At 35.1% G+C, this 18,473-nt stretch overlaps 2 protein-coding genes across 3 annotated transcripts in view; one reads left to right on the top strand and one right to left on the bottom strand.

Moving 5' to 3' along the window:
- Positions 1–18,473, bottom strand: part of NBEAL1 (neurobeachin like 1) — a 176,213-nt gene that overhangs the window by 151,693 nt on the left and 6,047 nt on the right. For both annotated transcript variants that reach the window (XM_040475897.1, XM_040475898.1), the window contains exon 2: positions 959–1,050. In XM_040475897.1, coding sequence (XP_040331831.1) covers positions 959–1,050 — 92 coding nt within the window. The remainder of the gene's footprint in view (positions 1–958; positions 1,051–18,473) is intronic.
- On the top strand, positions 6,524–7,138 carry LOC121030935 (60S ribosomal protein L17-like). Its single transcript, XM_040475904.1, has one exon. The coding sequence runs from the start codon at positions 6,659–6,661 to the stop codon at positions 7,112–7,114; it is 456 nt and encodes a 151-aa protein (XP_040331838.1). The 5' UTR covers positions 6,524–6,658; the 3' UTR covers positions 7,115–7,138.

Below are 18,473 nucleotides of genomic sequence, written 5' to 3'. Positions count from 1 at the left end.
AGTTTCGAGAAGAATGCTGGTGCAATTTTGATTGGGATTGCATTGAATGTGTAGATAGCTTTGGGTTTCTCTGAATTATTAAAATTGCCTCTTAACTGGGCTTCCCTGTCTTCAGTCTCAATTCTTTCCAATTCAACCTCCTACTGCTACCAAAGGGACTTTTAAAAAACAAACCTGATCATGACAATCTCATGCAGAAAATAGTAGAGCCTCATATCTTCCATAACAAAAAATCAAAGTCCATTAGCAATGCATGCATGGCATTTCATGATCTGGCTCCTGATTCTCCAGACTCTACTCATCCATGCCCATCCTCTTACTGCGTATGTACATCCCCAAACTGCACTTTCCTCCTTGAAGATTTTTAATTCTCTCGATACTCTTTCTCATCGTCAACCACCACCCATTTCTCCCCTTCCATATCAATATATGTATAAAATGGAGTTCCTTTTGTGGCTAAAAGTGTCTAGTGCCTCCTCATTTCTCCAGCTTTTTACCCTAGCCAACCTGACCTCTCTTACCTAACATCTACAAGGTCTTCAAGATGGTTTCATATACAGTAAAAACTTCACCTGGGAAGTGATCTTATACTTTCACTTGCACTTTTCCACAAAATTTGAATTTTTCTCCCATTTTATGATATTTAAATCCAGCTTTGAAAACTTCGCCTCTTCCACGATATTTTCTAAGGCCTCTATAATAAAACCATACTTGTAAGCATAGTGCGTTCATCAGTCAGAGAAAAACAAATATCATGACTTCACTCATACGAAGAATTTAAGAAACTGAACAGATGAACATACGGGAAGGAAAGCAAAAATAAGATAAAAATAGAGAAGGAGACAGACCATAGACTCTTAAATACAGAGAACAAATTGAGGGTTGGTTGGTATGGTATTGGGTGTGGGGGTGGGCTAAATGGGCAAGAGGCATTAAGGAGGGCACTGTTTCTACATACCTGGTAGGCAGCTTTTCAAAGTCAACATCTAAGAATTGTTCATAGCTAGAAACAAAATTGTCCAACCATAGCTTCAGATAATCCGGATCTTTCTGGAATAAGAAAACCAATATTAAATATATGTACGTGTCAGGCAAAAAAAACATGCTTTCATTCCTATTAAGCAGATATGAAGTGACAAATCTAAAGAAACAATATTATGAAATCTCTTGAGTGATATTCAGGAAAACATAAGTGTGGTTTTAAATGTCTTTTAATGGAAAATACAAATCAAAGCCACACTGAGATACCACCTCATACTGGTCACAGTGGCTACAATGAACAAATCAGGAGACTATAGATGCTGAGAGAACGGGAACCCCCTTGCACTGTTGGTGGGAACGCAAACTGGTACAGCCGCTCTGAAAAACAGTGTGGAGGTTCCTCAAAAAATTAAAAATAGACCTACCCTATGACCCAGCAATAGCACTGCTAGGAATTTACCCAAGGGATACAGGAGTGCTGATGCATAGGGGCACATGTAACCCAATGTTTATTGTAGCACTTTCAACAACAGCCAAATTATGGAAAGAGCCTAAATGTCCACCAACTGATGAATGGATAAAGAAGATGTGGTTTAAATATACTACTTGGCAATGAGAAAGAATGAAATTTGGCCATTTGCAGCAACATGGATGGAAATGGAGGGTATTATGCCTAGTGAAATAAGTCAGTCAGAGAAAGATACCAAATGTTTTCGCTCATATGTGGATCTTGAGAAACTTAACAGAAGATCATGGGGGAAGGGAAGGGGCAAAACAGTTACAGAGAGGGAGGGAGACAAACCATAAGAGACTCTTAAATACAGAGAACTGAGGGTTGATGAGGGGTAGGGAAGAGGGGAAAGTGGGTGATGGGCTTTGAGGAGGGCACTTGTTGGGATGAGCACTGGGTGTTATATGGAAGCCAATTTGACAATAAATTCTATTAAAAAAGAAAAATAAATAAAATGTCTTTTAAGTATAGTGAACCCTCAAATGACTTCCCATGGAACTCACACAAAGAGCTATACTCTTAACAATGTCCCATAAGATTCTAAACAATTTTCCCTCCCCTATCTCTGTGATCTTATCCACTATCACCCTCTATTTCATGTCCCTGGCTGTTACTGGGACATGCCAGACATACTCCCACCTTATGGTCTTTTAATAGCTGTTTTCTCTACCCAGAAGCCTCTTCCCCCAAATACATGAATGGCTAACTCCCTCATCTTCTTCAAGTCATTCCTTAAATGGCATTCTCAAGAAAGCTTACTTTTACCCTTTCTTAAAACTGCAAATCTTCTTACTAACCTTCACCTGACCCTATTGTGTTTCCCCAGACTGTGGTGCTTTCTCACCTTCTACCATAACATATTATTTACTTATTAATTTATTGTCTGTCATTTCCCCTAAAATGTAGGCTTCACAAGTGCAAGGCCTTTCTAAGGGCTTACCATGAGCGACTTCTTTTTGTTTACTAATGGATACCAAGTGCTTAAACAATGCCTGGCACTGACCAGGTGCTCAATAAATATTTGTTCATGAATTAATGAGAAATACAAAATACATAAATAAAATAAAATCAGAGATACACCATTAACCTAAACATAAAAACTAAAACTAAACTCTTCTAGAAGAAGATATAGGGGGAGTACCTTTGCAACTTTGAGGTAGACAAAGATTTCTTGGCTAGGCCACAAAAAAAATCACAAACCAAAAATAAATTAAATAAATAAATAACTCGTAATCAAAATTAAAAACATCTATTCAGCAAAAGACACCATTAAGACGATGAAAAGGCTAGCCATACATGAGCTGAAAATATTCTTAATACATACACTTAACAAAGGACTTACACCAAGAATATATAAAGAACTCCTAAAAATCAATACTAAAAGGATAGCAACTCAACAATGGTCGGACACTTTACAAAAGGGAATACATAAATGACCAAATAGTGTAAGAAAGCATGATCAACAACATTAGTTATCCAGAGAAAAGCAAATAAAAATCAAATGGAATACCTATTACACACCCACTAGAATGGCTAAAACTAAAAAGTCTGACCACACCAAGTGTTGGAGATGTGGAGAAACTAGAACTCACACTTCTGGTAGGAGTATAAAATGGTATAATCATTTAGAAAATAGGAAGTTTCTTTTAAAATTAAACACAGACATACCACACGGCCCCTCCTTGAGAGAAAAAAATATATATAACTACAAAAACATACAAAAATATTCACAGATTTTTAATAGGCAAAAGCTAGAAACAACCCAAAATTCCATCAACCAGTTAACTGACAAAGAAATCGTGGTATATTCATACAGTGGAATGCTATTCAGGAATAACACTTAATAGACCCATTGATACAACAACAAATAGAAATTTCAAGAACAGGGGCACCTGGGTGGCTCAGTGGGTTAAGGCCTCTCACTCTTAATTTCAGTTCAGGTCATGATCTCATGGTTTCGTGAGTTTGAGCCCCACCTTGGGCTTTGTGCTGACAGTGCAGAGCCTGCTTGGGATTCTCTCTCTCCCTCTCTCTGTGTCCTTCCCCCACTCATGCACTCGCACTCTCAAAACAAATAAATAAGCATTAAAAAAAGATCTAAAATTTTTCAAAAACATATTGTGCAAGAAATACCAGGCATTAAAGTTTAGACACTGTAGGATTTCATTTATACAAACTTCTAGAGCAGACTATGGTGACAGAAATTAGATCACTGGCTGGCTGTCCTTCGGAGGACTACAAAGGGACACAAAGGGAACTTCCCTAAGTGATAGAAATGTTCTCTTATATAGTGGTTACACAAATGTTTGTTTGTATCAAAACATGAAATCTGACACTTAAAATTTGTGCATTTTATGGTCTGTAAGTTATATCTCAAAGTTTATTTAAAGAAAAAAGGATTCTTCAGAAATGTCGTTAAATATACACTGCATCATTAAAAATGATGCTCAGATTTATTTCCTTCCTCTCAATACTTCTTTACTGCAGTAAATTTCAATGATACTCAGAAGTCCTACTTAGTCATTAAATATTATTAGTTAGGCAGTGCTCTTGGATAAAGGGAACTCAAGTAATTTATTTCCCTAAAATAAAAGCATTACACTACAAATCAGAATTGCTAAAAGAATGTTCCCAGAATATGCAGAGACTGCTGACCTTTTGTGTATTTGTTTTTTCTATTTATATACTGTTCCAAAATCAGATCATGAATTGCCACTATCTACATGATGACTGAGAAAGAAAATGGAAATATCTCAGAAAAAGAACTACCTCATATGAGAAATTTTCTCAAGGGTTCCAATACTTGTTATTTTCATTTTCAACTAGCACATTATTCATTTTTTCATTTACTCATTTATCCATTCAGGATAGGATTCCAGAAATACAAGTAGGTGGAGTTTTCCTTACCATTGTTGCTTTTAATAAAGCATAGGATTATCTTTCTGTAAAAGTTCAATACAAAACAGTCTCATAACACCATAAAGAATTCATGCATTTCTCTTCATAGTTTACTTAGGAACTCTACAATATCTGGTTCAAAGTCTAAAGGTCAGGGTTACCAATTGGTTGTCAGGTACAGAGTTCTTCTAGGAATTTGAACAATCATAAGGAAAGAAATGGTACTTAAATCTGAATATGTTTTGTTTAGTAAAAGTAAGGCAGTTACAGTTTTTTGAGCACATGCCATGTGCTCAGTACTACAGCAGGTATTTGAAAAAAATATGTATCATCCCATTTACTCCTTAAACCTATCCAGAGGTTTCATTTCCCCATTCTGTAGAAAAGGGATGTTCTAGAATATATAACTTGTCTACAGTCATACAGCTAGTAATTGACAGTGCTGGGATTAAAGTGCAAGATATATGACTCCAACTGTGCTCCTTCCCCTACACTATACTGTCTTTGAATTATAAGCACTACTTTAGTGAGCAAATAAGAGGAAAAGAGTTAGGGTCAGTAAACTCAGGGCCATAAACAATTTAACACATAATACAGCCACATTCCACACAGCCTGACATAATTCTTAGAGAATCTACATTTTACTGCCAAAAACCATAAAAAGAAAGATCTCCACACACCCAGAAACCATATTAATTAAATTTCAAGCTTAGTCACTTTCATGGTTAAGAGTTTGGCATACTGAAACACCACAGTATGGTCTCTCTCTCCATTTGTACACTATTAATTAAATACAACCCACAAATGTATTATATACTGCAGGAACACTGGGGTCCAATTGTGTAGACTCTTAATACTTGCCCTGCTACTTTCTTAAACAAGTTATCCTATGTTTGCACATCAATTTTATCCTCTATAAAAATGAGTCTGATAGTATCTTTGTGAAAATTAAATAATCTATTTCAAGGGCTTAAAACAATGCCTAGCACAAAGTATATGCTCAAGTATTATTTTTATAACCTACGATGTGAAAAGAGCTAGGAAACTCACATAAAACAGGAATATTCTGGGCAACACATTTCAATATTTCATGATGCCCCTTGCCTAATGATTTTAATTGTATTCTTTTCCTATCAAATCTTTGTATTTATGGGCTGTGTGACTTTAGGCAGGTTACTTCATCTCTCTGATCCATTCTTCATCTATAATATTTCCTACCTCATAGAGTACTGAAGGCACTAAATGAGATAATATATGTAAAGCATTCAACAATGCCTGCCATTTAGCAATTACTCAAAATGTTTGTTACCATTAAGATACAGACTCTGCTATCAAGCTGGTCATAATCCAATGTAATAAGTAGTTATGAAATAATTACAAAATCACCTTTGATTTTGCAAACATTTGTCCAACCATCTGCCATTGTTTAAGACAGTCCTTCATTTGAACTGTTATGTAGTTATGTACTAGTGTTTGCAGTCAAATGCTCTACTACTGAGCTATACACCCCCTATGTACTAGTCTTTATAGCTTCAATTAATTTCTCCTCCCTATACACAGCTACTAATGGGATTTGTTAAATTTAAATCTAGTCATTTCTTCTCTCCTGTTCAAATACTTTCGATGGCTCCCCATTACCACAGCATGAGCTTTAAACACTGAGAGAGAGATATGCTGTCCAATAGGGTGGCCACTAGACAAATGCGATTACTTAAATTACATCTTAAGATCCACTCTCCGGTGGGGATGCTTTAGTAGGAAAGGGAATTAAAAGACCCATACAGGGGCATCTGGGTGGCTGAGTTCGTTAAGCATCCAACTTCAGCTCAGGTCATGATCTCACCATTATGAGTTCAAGCCCCACATAGGGCTCTCTGTTGTCAGCACAGAGCCCGCTTCAGATCCTCTGTACCCCTCTCTCTCTGCCTCTCCCCCACTTGCACTGTCTCTCAAAAGTAAAATAAACATAAAAAATTAGGAAAAAAAAAGGGAGACCCATACAATTTCACCTAGTTCTTAAGGGGTAAGTACAGGTAAGAATAAGGGAATACCTTACTTCCTTCATGCAAGGATATTTGGGTTGTAGTATTCTTTCAACTTTTAAAATTATAAACTTTTGCTCTTCCTGTAAGTGGCCCAAGGTGATCTCTGAAAATGGTTAGCTCTTCACATGACCTGGAAAAGCCCACAAATTCATGCAAATCAAGAGGTTCAAATCTTCGTGTTCACTTCAAGAATACATGTGAAACTGCCCAGGCCATCTAGGGTATGCATATCCAAAAAGCCACCAAGTATCTGAAAGCTGTCACTTTGCAGAAGCAATGGGTGCCATTCCAATGCTACAATGGTGAAGTTGGTAGATGTGCCCAGGCCAAACAGTGGGGCTGGACACAGAGTCGCTGGCCCAAAAAGAGTGCTGAATTTTTACTGCACATACTTAAAAATGCAGAGAGTAATGCTGAACTTAAGGGTTTAAATGTAGATTCTCTGGTCATTGAGCACATCCAGGTGAACAAAGCCCCCAAAATGTGGCATAGAACTTACAGGGCTCATGGTCGGATTAACCCATACATAAGCTCTCCCTGCCACATTGAGACGATCCTTACTGAAAAAGAGCAGATTGTTCCTAAACCAGAAGAGGAAGTTGCACAGAAGAAAAATATATGGCAGAAGAAACTGAAGAAACAAAAACGTATGGCCAAGAGTAAATTATGCAACAAATAAATGCAAATAAAAGTAAAAACAGAACACTGGTTGTCTTTATTATTAAACATATTTCAAGTATCCTCACAAAATGGATCAAATAGGTTTTCTTCTGATTAGAATTAGAAACAGATTATTCTGTTAGCACTGTGCCACTAATTTTGGTTCATAAACATGTTTTGAAAAAATAAATTTAATTTAATTTAATTAACTGATTAAATAAAAATAAATTAATTAAAAATAAATTAATTAAATACATAAAAATAAATAAATAAAACCATAAACTTTTAAATGCATATACATATTTTAACCAATACTGTGAAGCTTCCAACTTGCATGAGTTGCATTGTAAAAGTTCACTTAAATCAGTTACATTTATAATATAGTTTCTAACATCCTACCAAAAGAAGATAAATCCTGCCCCCCAAAAGAATCATTACTTTTATTTTTTTAATGTTTATTCATTTTTGAGAGACAGAGAGTGAGTGGGAGAGGGGAAGAGAGAGAGGGCAACACAGAATCTGAAGCAGGCTCCAGGCTCTGGGATGTCACCCCAGAGCCCGATGCGGGGTTGGAACTCACAGACCACAAGATCATGACCTGAACTGAAGTTGGACATTTAACCAACTGAGCCACCCAGGCGCCCCCCTCCCCCAAAGAAACATTATTAATGGTGATTCATCTTTCAGGCCATCCGTCAAGTTTTTCTAACAGAACCTAGCTACCTCAAAATACATTTAATAAATACATACCAACTAATTAACAGTACTAGACTCTATGGCTATCACGACAAGTAAAACATAATCTTAAATCAATTATACCTCAAAAAAATAGGTAATCTTATCCTCAAAGTGCTCATTGTTCCATAGAAAAGAGGCATAAACAAATAAATGCAAAATAGCACAAGAAGTGACGCAGTTATAAAAAGTACTGAAATAATAAAAAGGGAGTTATGGACCCTCAAAATTGTAAGTAACTGAGTAGCAGAACCACTCAAAAGTTTTTCACAGATCATTATAAGCAGATATACTCAAGGAGAGTATTATCAGCAAGATATTATCAAAGATGTACAAGACCTAGTTCTGTTAAATAAATAAATAAAACTGGAGAAGTCAGAATTTCCTGAGCAAGTACTTAGGAACACTGTTTACTATGATGGCAAATACAATATGAAGTTAGAAAAAAAGGAGAAAAACAAAGATGGCTGTGCTTAATCAAGTTTGAGAAGCACTAGTTAAGCAAAATTAAACACGATTTTTGACAATATATTATCTTTAAGATGAAATATGCCTTGGGGCGCCTGGGTGGCTCAGTCGGTTGAGCATCCGACTTCGGCTCAGGTCACGATCTCATGGTTCGTGAGTTCGAGCCCCACGTCGGGCTGTGTACTGACAGCTCAGGACCTGGAGCCTGCTTCAGATTCTGCTTCTCCCCTGTTCATATTTTGTCTCTCTCTCAAAAAGTAAATAAAGATTAAACAAAACTTTTTTTAAAAAGATGAAATATGCCTTGTGAATGGCATTGGAAGTGGTAGTTATAATGTGAAATTTTTAAGAACTATATAACCATGAACCTTATATTCCTGACTCATTAGTTTTATCAAAGACACAACTTATTTGGTTGATCTTTTCCATTACATGTATTATTTCATTAATTTCTAAAAAAATTTTATTAAACAAAATTTCAAACATACTTAGAAGTAGAGAGAATTGTATAATGACTTAGCTTTAATTATCAAATCATGCATGAACAATAATCTTTCACCTATATCCCCATTCTCAACTAGATCATTTTGAAACAAACACAACATCATTTCATCGACATTTCAAAACCTATTCCTAAAAGGAATTTGTAAAAAAATATGAAATATTATCACATCTGAAAAAATTAGCAGCTCCTTTATATCAGTTACTGTTCAAGTTTTCCTGATTTGCTTACAAATATTCTTTTTTTAACAGTCTGATAAGATCAGGACCCAAATAAAGTCCACAAATTGCATTTGGTTGGTGTATTTTTAGCTCTATTTAAACCTATGGGTTTCCATTACATTTACTTTTTTTGGCCTAATTTATTGGTTGAAGACACTGGGTCATTTGTGAAATAGTATTTCTCACATTAGGACTTTGCTGACTGCTTATTCTTAGGTCATTTGACATGTTCCTCGGCCCTCTATATTTCCAATTCATTAGTAGATCTAGAAACTATCAAATTTAGGTGGTTTTTTTTTTTGGCAAAAAACACTACATAGGTGTTGCTATGTATGTCCTTCAGAAGGTACATCTGATCATCATTTTCTAGATCTAGTATTTTATGAGTAATTTTTTTATAATAAACCTCCTAATTTCCTTGTATCACCATTACTACTAGAAAGATCTGCAAAAGAAACTGCTATTAACTTAATCTCATTTCCACGTTCCTAAGTAAGACTATATCCATTTACACATTATGTTTATGCCATTCATCCCAAGATGTTATATAATAGATAATGATTTATCAAAATTAAACGTACTCCTGGGTACCTGGATGGCTCAGTTGGTTAGGCATTTGACTCTTGATTTCAGCTCAGGTCGTGATCTCATGGTTCAAGGGTTCATGCTCCACATCGGGCTCCATGCTGACAGTGCAGAGTCTGCTTGGGATTCTCTCTCCCCCTCCTATGCTCACATGTGTGCTCTCTCTCTCAAAATAAATAAACTTAAAAAAATTTAAATACACCCCTTTTTATGTCAGCCTTCTTATATGCATATTATTTCCTCCAATATATAAAAAATAAAAATAAATGAGAATTTTCATATTAAAAATAACATTACAATTTGCCTCACTCTACTTTGTTCGGGTTTATTCTTGTCTTCTTGAAATGGATGGCATATTAATAATAAATCTCTGCATTACAAATTAAATTTAGGAGCTTAAACAATATTTTATCAGTTTTTTGGATCAAGAATTCAAAAGCAGCTCAGATGGGTGGTTCCTGCTCAGAGTTTCTCATGAGCCTTCATCATAATGAAGATGTCAAATAGGGCTGCAGTCATAGCAAAGCTTGACTGGGCTGGAAGAACTACTTTCTTTAAAAACCGTTTCTTTAAATGTTTATCTATTTTTGAGAGCGAGACACAGAACGTGAGGTGAAGAGGAGCAGATAGAGAGGGAAACAGAATCCGAAGCCAGCTCCAGGCTCTGAGCTGTCAGCACAGAGCTGAACTCGAGGCTCAAACTCACGAACCACAAGATCATGACCTGAACCAAGTCAGACGCCTAACCAATTTAGACACCCAGGCTCCCCTGGAAGAACTACTTTCAACCTCGTTCATGTGGTGGCTGGCAAGGCTTCAGTACTTCACAAAATGGGCCTCTACATAGGACTGCTCATGACATAGCAGTTGGCATTCCCAAGTGAATGATCCAAGAAAACAAAGAGTAACTGAGATGGAAATAACAGTGTCTTTTCTAATATCAGAAATGACATACCATCACTTTTGCCAAATTCTATTGGTCACCAAAGAACCCTGGTACAACATAGGAGAGGACTCTAAGGTTGGCAACCTCAAACGTCTAACTCATTAATTTTTAGCCTTTAAAAAAATTTTTTTTTCATCGTTTATTTATTTTTGGGACAGAGAGAGACAGAGCATGAACTGGGGAGGGGCAGAGAGAGAGGGAGACACAGAATCGGAAACAGGCTCCAGGCTCTGACCCATCAGCCCAGAGCCTGACGCGGGGCTCGAACTCACGGACCGCGAGATCGTGACCTGGTTGAAGTCGGACGCTTAACCGACTGCGCCACCCAGGCGCCCCAAACGTATTTATTTAAAGCCATAAATTCTCCTAAGTAATGTATAGCTGCTTCCTATCAGTTCTAAAATACATAGTTTTATCATTCAGGTCCCCCAAAATTCTAATTTTTATTATTCTTTCATCAAAGGTTTATTTAAAAGGGTGTTTCATGGCCTCCAAATTTTCCTTTTTAATCTATTTTGTTATTGATTTCTTCCTTCTCATTGTTAAATATACTCTATTATTTTGACCATTTCAAATTTGTTAAAATTTGCTCTAAGGTCTCCTGTAACATTTCTGTAAGTGTTTTGTGTGCTTGAAAGGAATGTATGTTGGGTATGGTGTTCTACATAAATCCCTTGTATCAAATTTGTCAATCCTATTGTTTAAATCTTGTATCTTTATGGATATTTTGTCTATTCAATCTATCAGTTAGTGAAGTTTTAAAAAAAAAACTACTAAATCAAGTCAAATAGAAAAAAAAACCCATATGTTCATTTGGGTTCAGAATTTGGTAATGTTCAGAATTACCCATGTAATTCTGTCAATGCTTGTTTTATTTTGAGACTATTTATAGGGTATACACAAATTTAAAATTGTTATATTTTCCTGGCTAATTGAACAGTTTTGTTTTGCTGAACATGGCTTTATTTCACTTTCCTCTTTGAAAAAATTTCATTGATTGGAAATAACAGACTGGTCAGTTTTTTCTTTAATGATGTCGACCTTTTCCCCTTCCACCATTATTACTGAAAAATCAGCTATTAATCTGTCATCCCTTTGAAGAGAGTTTTTCTCTGGCAGCTTTTAAGATTTTTCCCTTTCTCTGGTTTTCTGCAAAACCATTACGGTTTCACTATGCTGTATCTTGGAATGGAGTTATTTTTACTTATGCTGTTTGAAATTCAGTGGATATTCATTAATCCTGGAATGTTCTCACCTGTAATCTCTTCAAATACTACATTTGTCTCATTCTTCATCTCCTCTCCTTTACAGAGTCCAATTAAACATGTTAAACCTTTCCACACTAACATTCATATATAAATTTTATATATATATATATATATATATATACACACACACATATATATATTAATGTTTATTTAGTTTTGAGAGAGAGAGAGAGACAAGAGTGCAAGCCAGGGAGGGGCACAGAGAGAGGGAGACACAGAATCTGAAGCTGGCTCCAGGCTCTGAGCTGTCAGCACAGAGCCTGACATGGGACTCAAACTCAGGAACCTCAAGATCATGACCTGAGCAGAAGTCAGATACTTAACCGACTGAGCCAGCCAGGTGTCCCCTAGGTTATATTCAAAAAGAATTTAGGATCCCCCTTCCAATTCTCTAATTCTCTTCAGTTGTCTAAACTCATATTAACCACATTCACTGGTTTTTAATTATTGGGTTTCCCCTCCAACTTCTAGACAGTCTATTCCTTTTTTTAAAACTCTTTGTAAAAGTTCACATATCATATTTGATTCTAAAATTCTTTTACGTTTTGGTATCTTTGAAATCTGAATACATCTTATAATTGCTGAGAGGCTGCTGTTAAGACATTTGTCAATGCCTGTGCAAAACTAGTAACAGGTGTTTCATATTGATAACCTTTTACTAGATTTGTGTATATAGTACTACATGTTGAGTTTAACTGCTATTCAAAATGTTAAAAAAATTATACTTTGATTAGGCAATAAAATGAAGTTATTGTGTATACAAAAAAGGCATGAAAACAGCAGCAGGGTATAATTTGACATTAATGATACAACTATTCATTACTGTAGAAATAATCACAATTTTATGTTTTATGGCAAGGCAACCACTAAGTGCTTTACAAAGTTGATAATGGGAGATACACTCAAACAGAGGAAACAGAAATACATGCCAAAGAATTAGCTACCACATGCCAATTAATGCAAATGAAGACAGGAGTATCTGCCAAATCCCTTGGAAAAGATGAAAGAAATTTCAAGGCAACGAGAGCCTGGTATGGTTGATTCATATATCATGAATTAAAGTATTAAGCTGCAATTTGAAAAAATATTTGGTATCTGCACTCAAAGTTTCTTCTTCCAAAGGGACTGCACTTGCTTTTACCAAGCACCAGACTAGTCTGCATGACTTGAGGCTTTTTGAACTAGAATAAAGGATACATCTGATTTGCAAATCCATAAAAGCATCAACTTGTGGGAACATCACCTCAGGGACTTTTCACCTTTTGACTCTGCTTAACACAAAGACATTTTTCCCTGGAGTCCCCACAGTGAAGGTGGAAGAGTGAGGTGGGTTGGCTTTCAGTTGATCTTTACCCCAAGGGTGTACAACTTTGAGAGTCATAAGGGAAAATCTTAGACTTCTCACTCTGATTAGCCCTTGGCTTTGCTTTCTTCCATCCACAAGACCATGAAAACAAAGGCTCAAGTTCACCAGGAAAAGTGGCTTCCATTCTCCATGTATCTAAGTTCCTGCTTTCACTAAGATTTAGCTTCATAATGCCTTACCGGCTTGCAAGCTTTTCAATGCCATTAAGATGCTTCTTAAATTTTATTCAGAATTGTAAATGACTTTCAGAAAAAGGGTTGCTCCAACAACCTGGCTTAATTTACTACCAAAAGGATTGTCTTTACTAGGTCACTTTTCCTTTGTATAATGTATATGTGCTTGGAACATGTTCTGTGACTATTACACTACTATCTATTCTTTAAAATCTTGACAAAATCCTGTCTCTCTAAGCAATTTTCCCTAAGGTCTCACATCAAGGCCTACCATCTAAGTGGAAAACTGACTTTAGTTGGAAAAGCAGGCCCACAGATGAAGTCAGTCAATTAAACAGATAAAAGATACAGAATTTTGAAGGCAAGTCTGTCATAGATTGAAAGATTTGGAAGTCATTTTAACACAAAATAAAAAGCAATATTCAAATAGAGGTCTACATAAAAAGTAGGCTTAGAAATACACCAATCCCTAGAGAGAACGGTTTCAAATTTTACTTTAGGTATTTCTTTAAAAAACAAAAAAAAAAAAACAAAACAAACAACAACAACAAAAAAAAACCTAGTCATTCAGATAACTAATGGAGTTCCAGGTTTGATCAACATAATATAGAAAATGCACAGTTAAAATTAGCAAGACTTGAAAAAGCCAACATCTGGATTGTTGAAATGTCAAGTAGAACGTGATTTGTTGCATTAATTTTGTGTTCATCTTGAAGTTTCACACATGGTAGATAAAGAAATTTCTGGTTCAGGTGTTTTTGGGAAATCAGTCAAGTGATTGGATGTCGACAGCCAGGAAGGTTGTGCATACACAGGAATACAAAAGAACTCTCTGTAGTTTCCTTTTTAATTTTGCTATAAATCTAAAACTGCTCCAAAAGTTTATTAATTAAACAAAAATTTTTAAGAGGAAAATATACCCTTAAAGGGATAAAATTACAGTAAATAACATGTGCATACAGCAGATACCCAGTAACTAGTTGATTTAGACTAAACTGAATTCTTTTCTTTTTTTTTTAAGATTTTTTTAATTAACTCAGTTTTTTACATAAGCTCACACCCAACATGGGGCTCAAACTCACAACTCTGAGAGTCGTATGCTCTTCTGACTGAACCAGCCACGTGACCCTGACTACAGTGAATTCTTTAAAAAAGAAGAGCCTACCATTATGTGTGTATTAACTAACTATAACATTGATACTTTTTAAGTGGAGCTTAAAAGTTTAAAATAATGTTGAAGTTTCATGTCAGGTTGAAGTTTTTCAAACTTATTATCTTAATATCATTTGTAGTAGTAAATATAATTAACACAGACTTTTCAATCACATCCATAAAATACTTTAACTGAAATTCTCTGAATGAAATTTTTACTTTCTATATGTTTGTATTTTCCATAATTAACTGTATCTTAAATTAAAAAAAAAATTTAATCCCAGCATAAAACATTACTACTTTTCATAATAAATTAGAAAATTCATATTCTTTATCCCTAAAATGAGGTTCACTAAGAAAACTGAAATTTTAAAACTGTACTTAAATATATTTTGACAAAAATCCTAAGTCAGAATTATTCAATAAATATATAATTCACCTCATAATGATATCATAAATTAAAATAGAAATGATCTCTCCTACTACTCAAATGTTTAATGTTTAATGTCAGGAAAGATTATATGTAGTTAAATGTATAATACAAAACTACTTTTAATACTTTTTTTTTTTTTTTTTTGAGAGAGAGAAAGAGTGCATGTAAGAGAGAGAATGAGCAGGGGAGAGGGGCAGAGAATCTTAGGGAGGCTCCATGCCCAGCATGGAGCCTGATGTGGGGCTCAATCTCATGACTGACATCATGACCTGAGCCAAATCAAGAGTTGGACACAACCAACTGAGCCACCCAAATGTCCCAAAACTACATTTTTTTTACAGAAGAAACTGTTGTGAAATGCCTGAATGACTTTTGTTACAAATAAATACATGGATCAGTTAATCCTCTGGTTCACTGTGAGTACGAGCTTGAATCTAAACATAAAAGAAAATGTTGATACTCCTTATAGGTAATAACAAGTTATTTTCAATATTTTAGAAGACAATATAGTCCAGGGGCACCTGGGTTAGGTGTCCAACTCTTGATTTCAGCTCAGGTCATGATCCATGGTTCGAACTAAGCCCATGTTGGGGTCTATGGTGATGGCACAGAGCCTGCTTGGGATTCTCTCTCTCTACCCTTTGCCCACCCTCTCTCTCTCTCAAAACAAATAAATATTAAAGGACAGTATAGTCCATGTAAATATATGTAAAAGCAGAGCTTCCCCAATAAAAGAGAAGTGGCATATTATAAAGTGAATTCCATTCTTTGTAGTAAAAGATGAGGAAATCAGTGTTGCTAATTATTGTCTGAATTCTGACATCATCAAAGGAATTATGGCAGATTTCAATCATTTTACATAGTAACCCACATTGTACAAATTTTGAATGACCAGAATAAAATTGTCAGAAAAAAAATTCTATTTTCACAAAATAAATCAAAAGTTTTTGTGAAAGCCTCTGAGTATAAACAGAAAAGTAGATAGGCCAAACACTTAAATTCATAAACTACAAGGCACTAAACTTTGACCTATAAGCATTGTATTTTACGTATTTTAAAATGAAGGACTACTGAGATTTAAATGCAGCAGCACCTGCTTCCAAATGATTCATAATGATTCTAATGAAGGAGAATTTTTAAATGGCAGCTACTACCTACCAATGATTAAAGCAAGTTATGATCTTTTCACACTAAGTCTTACTATTTTTCTGGAACTCAGGAATAGTCTGATCATCCACATCTTAACATGTACACACACACAAAAAAGTACTTTTATAATATATTGTAATAGAACAAACCTGCAATAGAAATGTCAAAAGTATACCTAAAAATGAATAAAGTAAAACATCATTTATCTACCATAAATGTCATCTATGAGTAAAAGAGGTTATACATACACATCTCAGTCCCAAAGTCTGAAGCTAACCAAATAGAAAATCCCAGCCTTTTCCCCACTACAGTGAGGGAGAAGACAAGTATGTATTTTATTTCAAATACTACAGAACATCATGTTGGAATTATTGGACAACACAGACGAGAGAAAACAAGTGAAGGCAGAAGAATTAGAAAGTGGACTCCCCATTTTCTATAAGGGATTTCCTATATGCAAGAAGCCAGATGAGGGAGTTGTTCAGTCATAAGAAACTACAGTCTCCAATGCCCTTTGGATGTACCAAAAAAATGATAGAAAAGGTACAGTACGAAGATCAATAGAGAACAGTAGCCTGTGCAGCCACTCCCAAGAAACAACCAGAATCAAATCATGAAACATTCCTTCTTTGAAGGTAAAAGGACCAGGCAACATTTGCCCAGTTTTCAGAACTGCTATGGATCAAAGCCTCCTATATGCCTCCCATTCTTTCTTTTTCAAGAGTCTTTATTGTGGCATTCCCATATCGGTTTCACCACTCTATATTCGATTTATGGGTGCTACATATCAATAGCATCTTCTGAGGTCACAGGTTTCAGTATCAATAAAAACCAGAATTGAGCCAGATCTTGGATTTCAACTGATACCATGATTGGATGAGACTTTTGAAATTCTTAAACTGGGCATGAAGTAGATTTGTATATAGAAGAGAGATGAGTAATTGAAACCAAAAAATCAGACTTTGATAAACTAGATTCTTAGTTCCAAATTTCACTCCCTTGTAGTAAATTTGCCATGTAATTTTGCAATAGGGAAAAGAAGATGGAGAAAAGGCAAAGTAGCAGCATTATGTCAGATAGTGATCAAGGCTTATGTTTCTGAAACAGGTCCAAGAACTCTGGGAGTTATAAGAAATAGTTCTGGGTCCGTAAGTTTCATACAAAAATTTGTTAAGTTTGTGTTCTCATTTCTATTAATTTTCAAGTTAATTTAAACATAGTAAGTTGACTACCTTGTAACTAGTACTCAATTTCAGTGGTCACATTCACATTGCTACTAAATGATCATCAGTGACTACTCAATTTGTAGAGCTGTATTTTTCAAATTACAGATGACATCTTGGCAATCTGAAAATTTTCAGATGTTCTAAAATCATGCTACGCAAAGTGTGGTACAGAAACCAATAAAAGTCCTTGGCTAGAGAAGAAAGTCAAAAGTAAACATTCTCAAACTTTAATAGCAGCAGTTTAGCAGTAATTTTAAGCCTGTTGAAATTAATTTAAAAATTAACGACATGGCGATTTGTATTTTTAACATCTTTATCCCCATTTGTTGAAGAACTACTTTGCTAAAGCCACTAATAATCTCTTAAATATCAAATCCAATATATGCTCCATAATGCTTTTATTTATTGCCAGATTGAATGACAGTACCGACTACTCCCTTCTTTATAAAAGCCCTCTACTTGAGGCAACCACTCACTCCTGGTTGTCCTTCCACTCAAACTCCTTACGAACTCTTCTTCCTCTATCCTTCTCTTAAATGATAATGTTCTGTAGGACTCCCTGACTATGACCTTCTTCTCTTATGTTCATATAACTCGTCAATAATTGCCAATTAAACCTGAATGTGCCAACAAAAAACCCTGACGATTATTTTAGAGTTTTATCTTTCACTCATGCTCTTTCTACACATTTAAGTACTATCAATTCTACTTTCTACCAGGGAAATTTAAATTTTGATATTCAAAAGGAAAGAATAAGAAATATTCATGCATCTTAAAACTTTTTATAGTAGTACATAAGCTCAAGTCAAATCACAAAAGTAATTAATATTCCTTTCCTAAAGGCCACTTCCATGTCTGCTAATATAAAATATTCATTTTTTGCTTTCACATTTCCTAAAACAAACACGTAATTGGTAAGCACTACCACTGAGTTGCTAACAATTTTCTCTGTTTTGCTTAAGGTCAAACATTACTTTCCTTACATTAAAAGTCATTATTAAACCACAGAAAATTAAAAGCCATTTTATACTTTGCATATACTGGAGACTTATTAAATGTAGACTAATTATGAGGGTTGATGTATATTGAGGCATCTTACTACACGGTTCATTTAGGATTATAATTAAATTGTAACTTTTTCATTAGAAGAGTTT

The sequence above is a fragment of the Herpailurus yagouaroundi genome, unplaced genomic scaffold (assembly GCF_014898765.1).
Source record: "Herpailurus yagouaroundi ecotype Mexico unplaced genomic scaffold, PumYag 140, whole genome shotgun sequence".
Taxonomy (NCBI): domain Eukaryota; kingdom Metazoa; phylum Chordata; class Mammalia; order Carnivora; family Felidae; genus Herpailurus; species Herpailurus yagouaroundi.
Note: the sequence above shows the minus strand (reverse complement) of the source record. Positions and strands in the feature narration are given on the sequence as shown.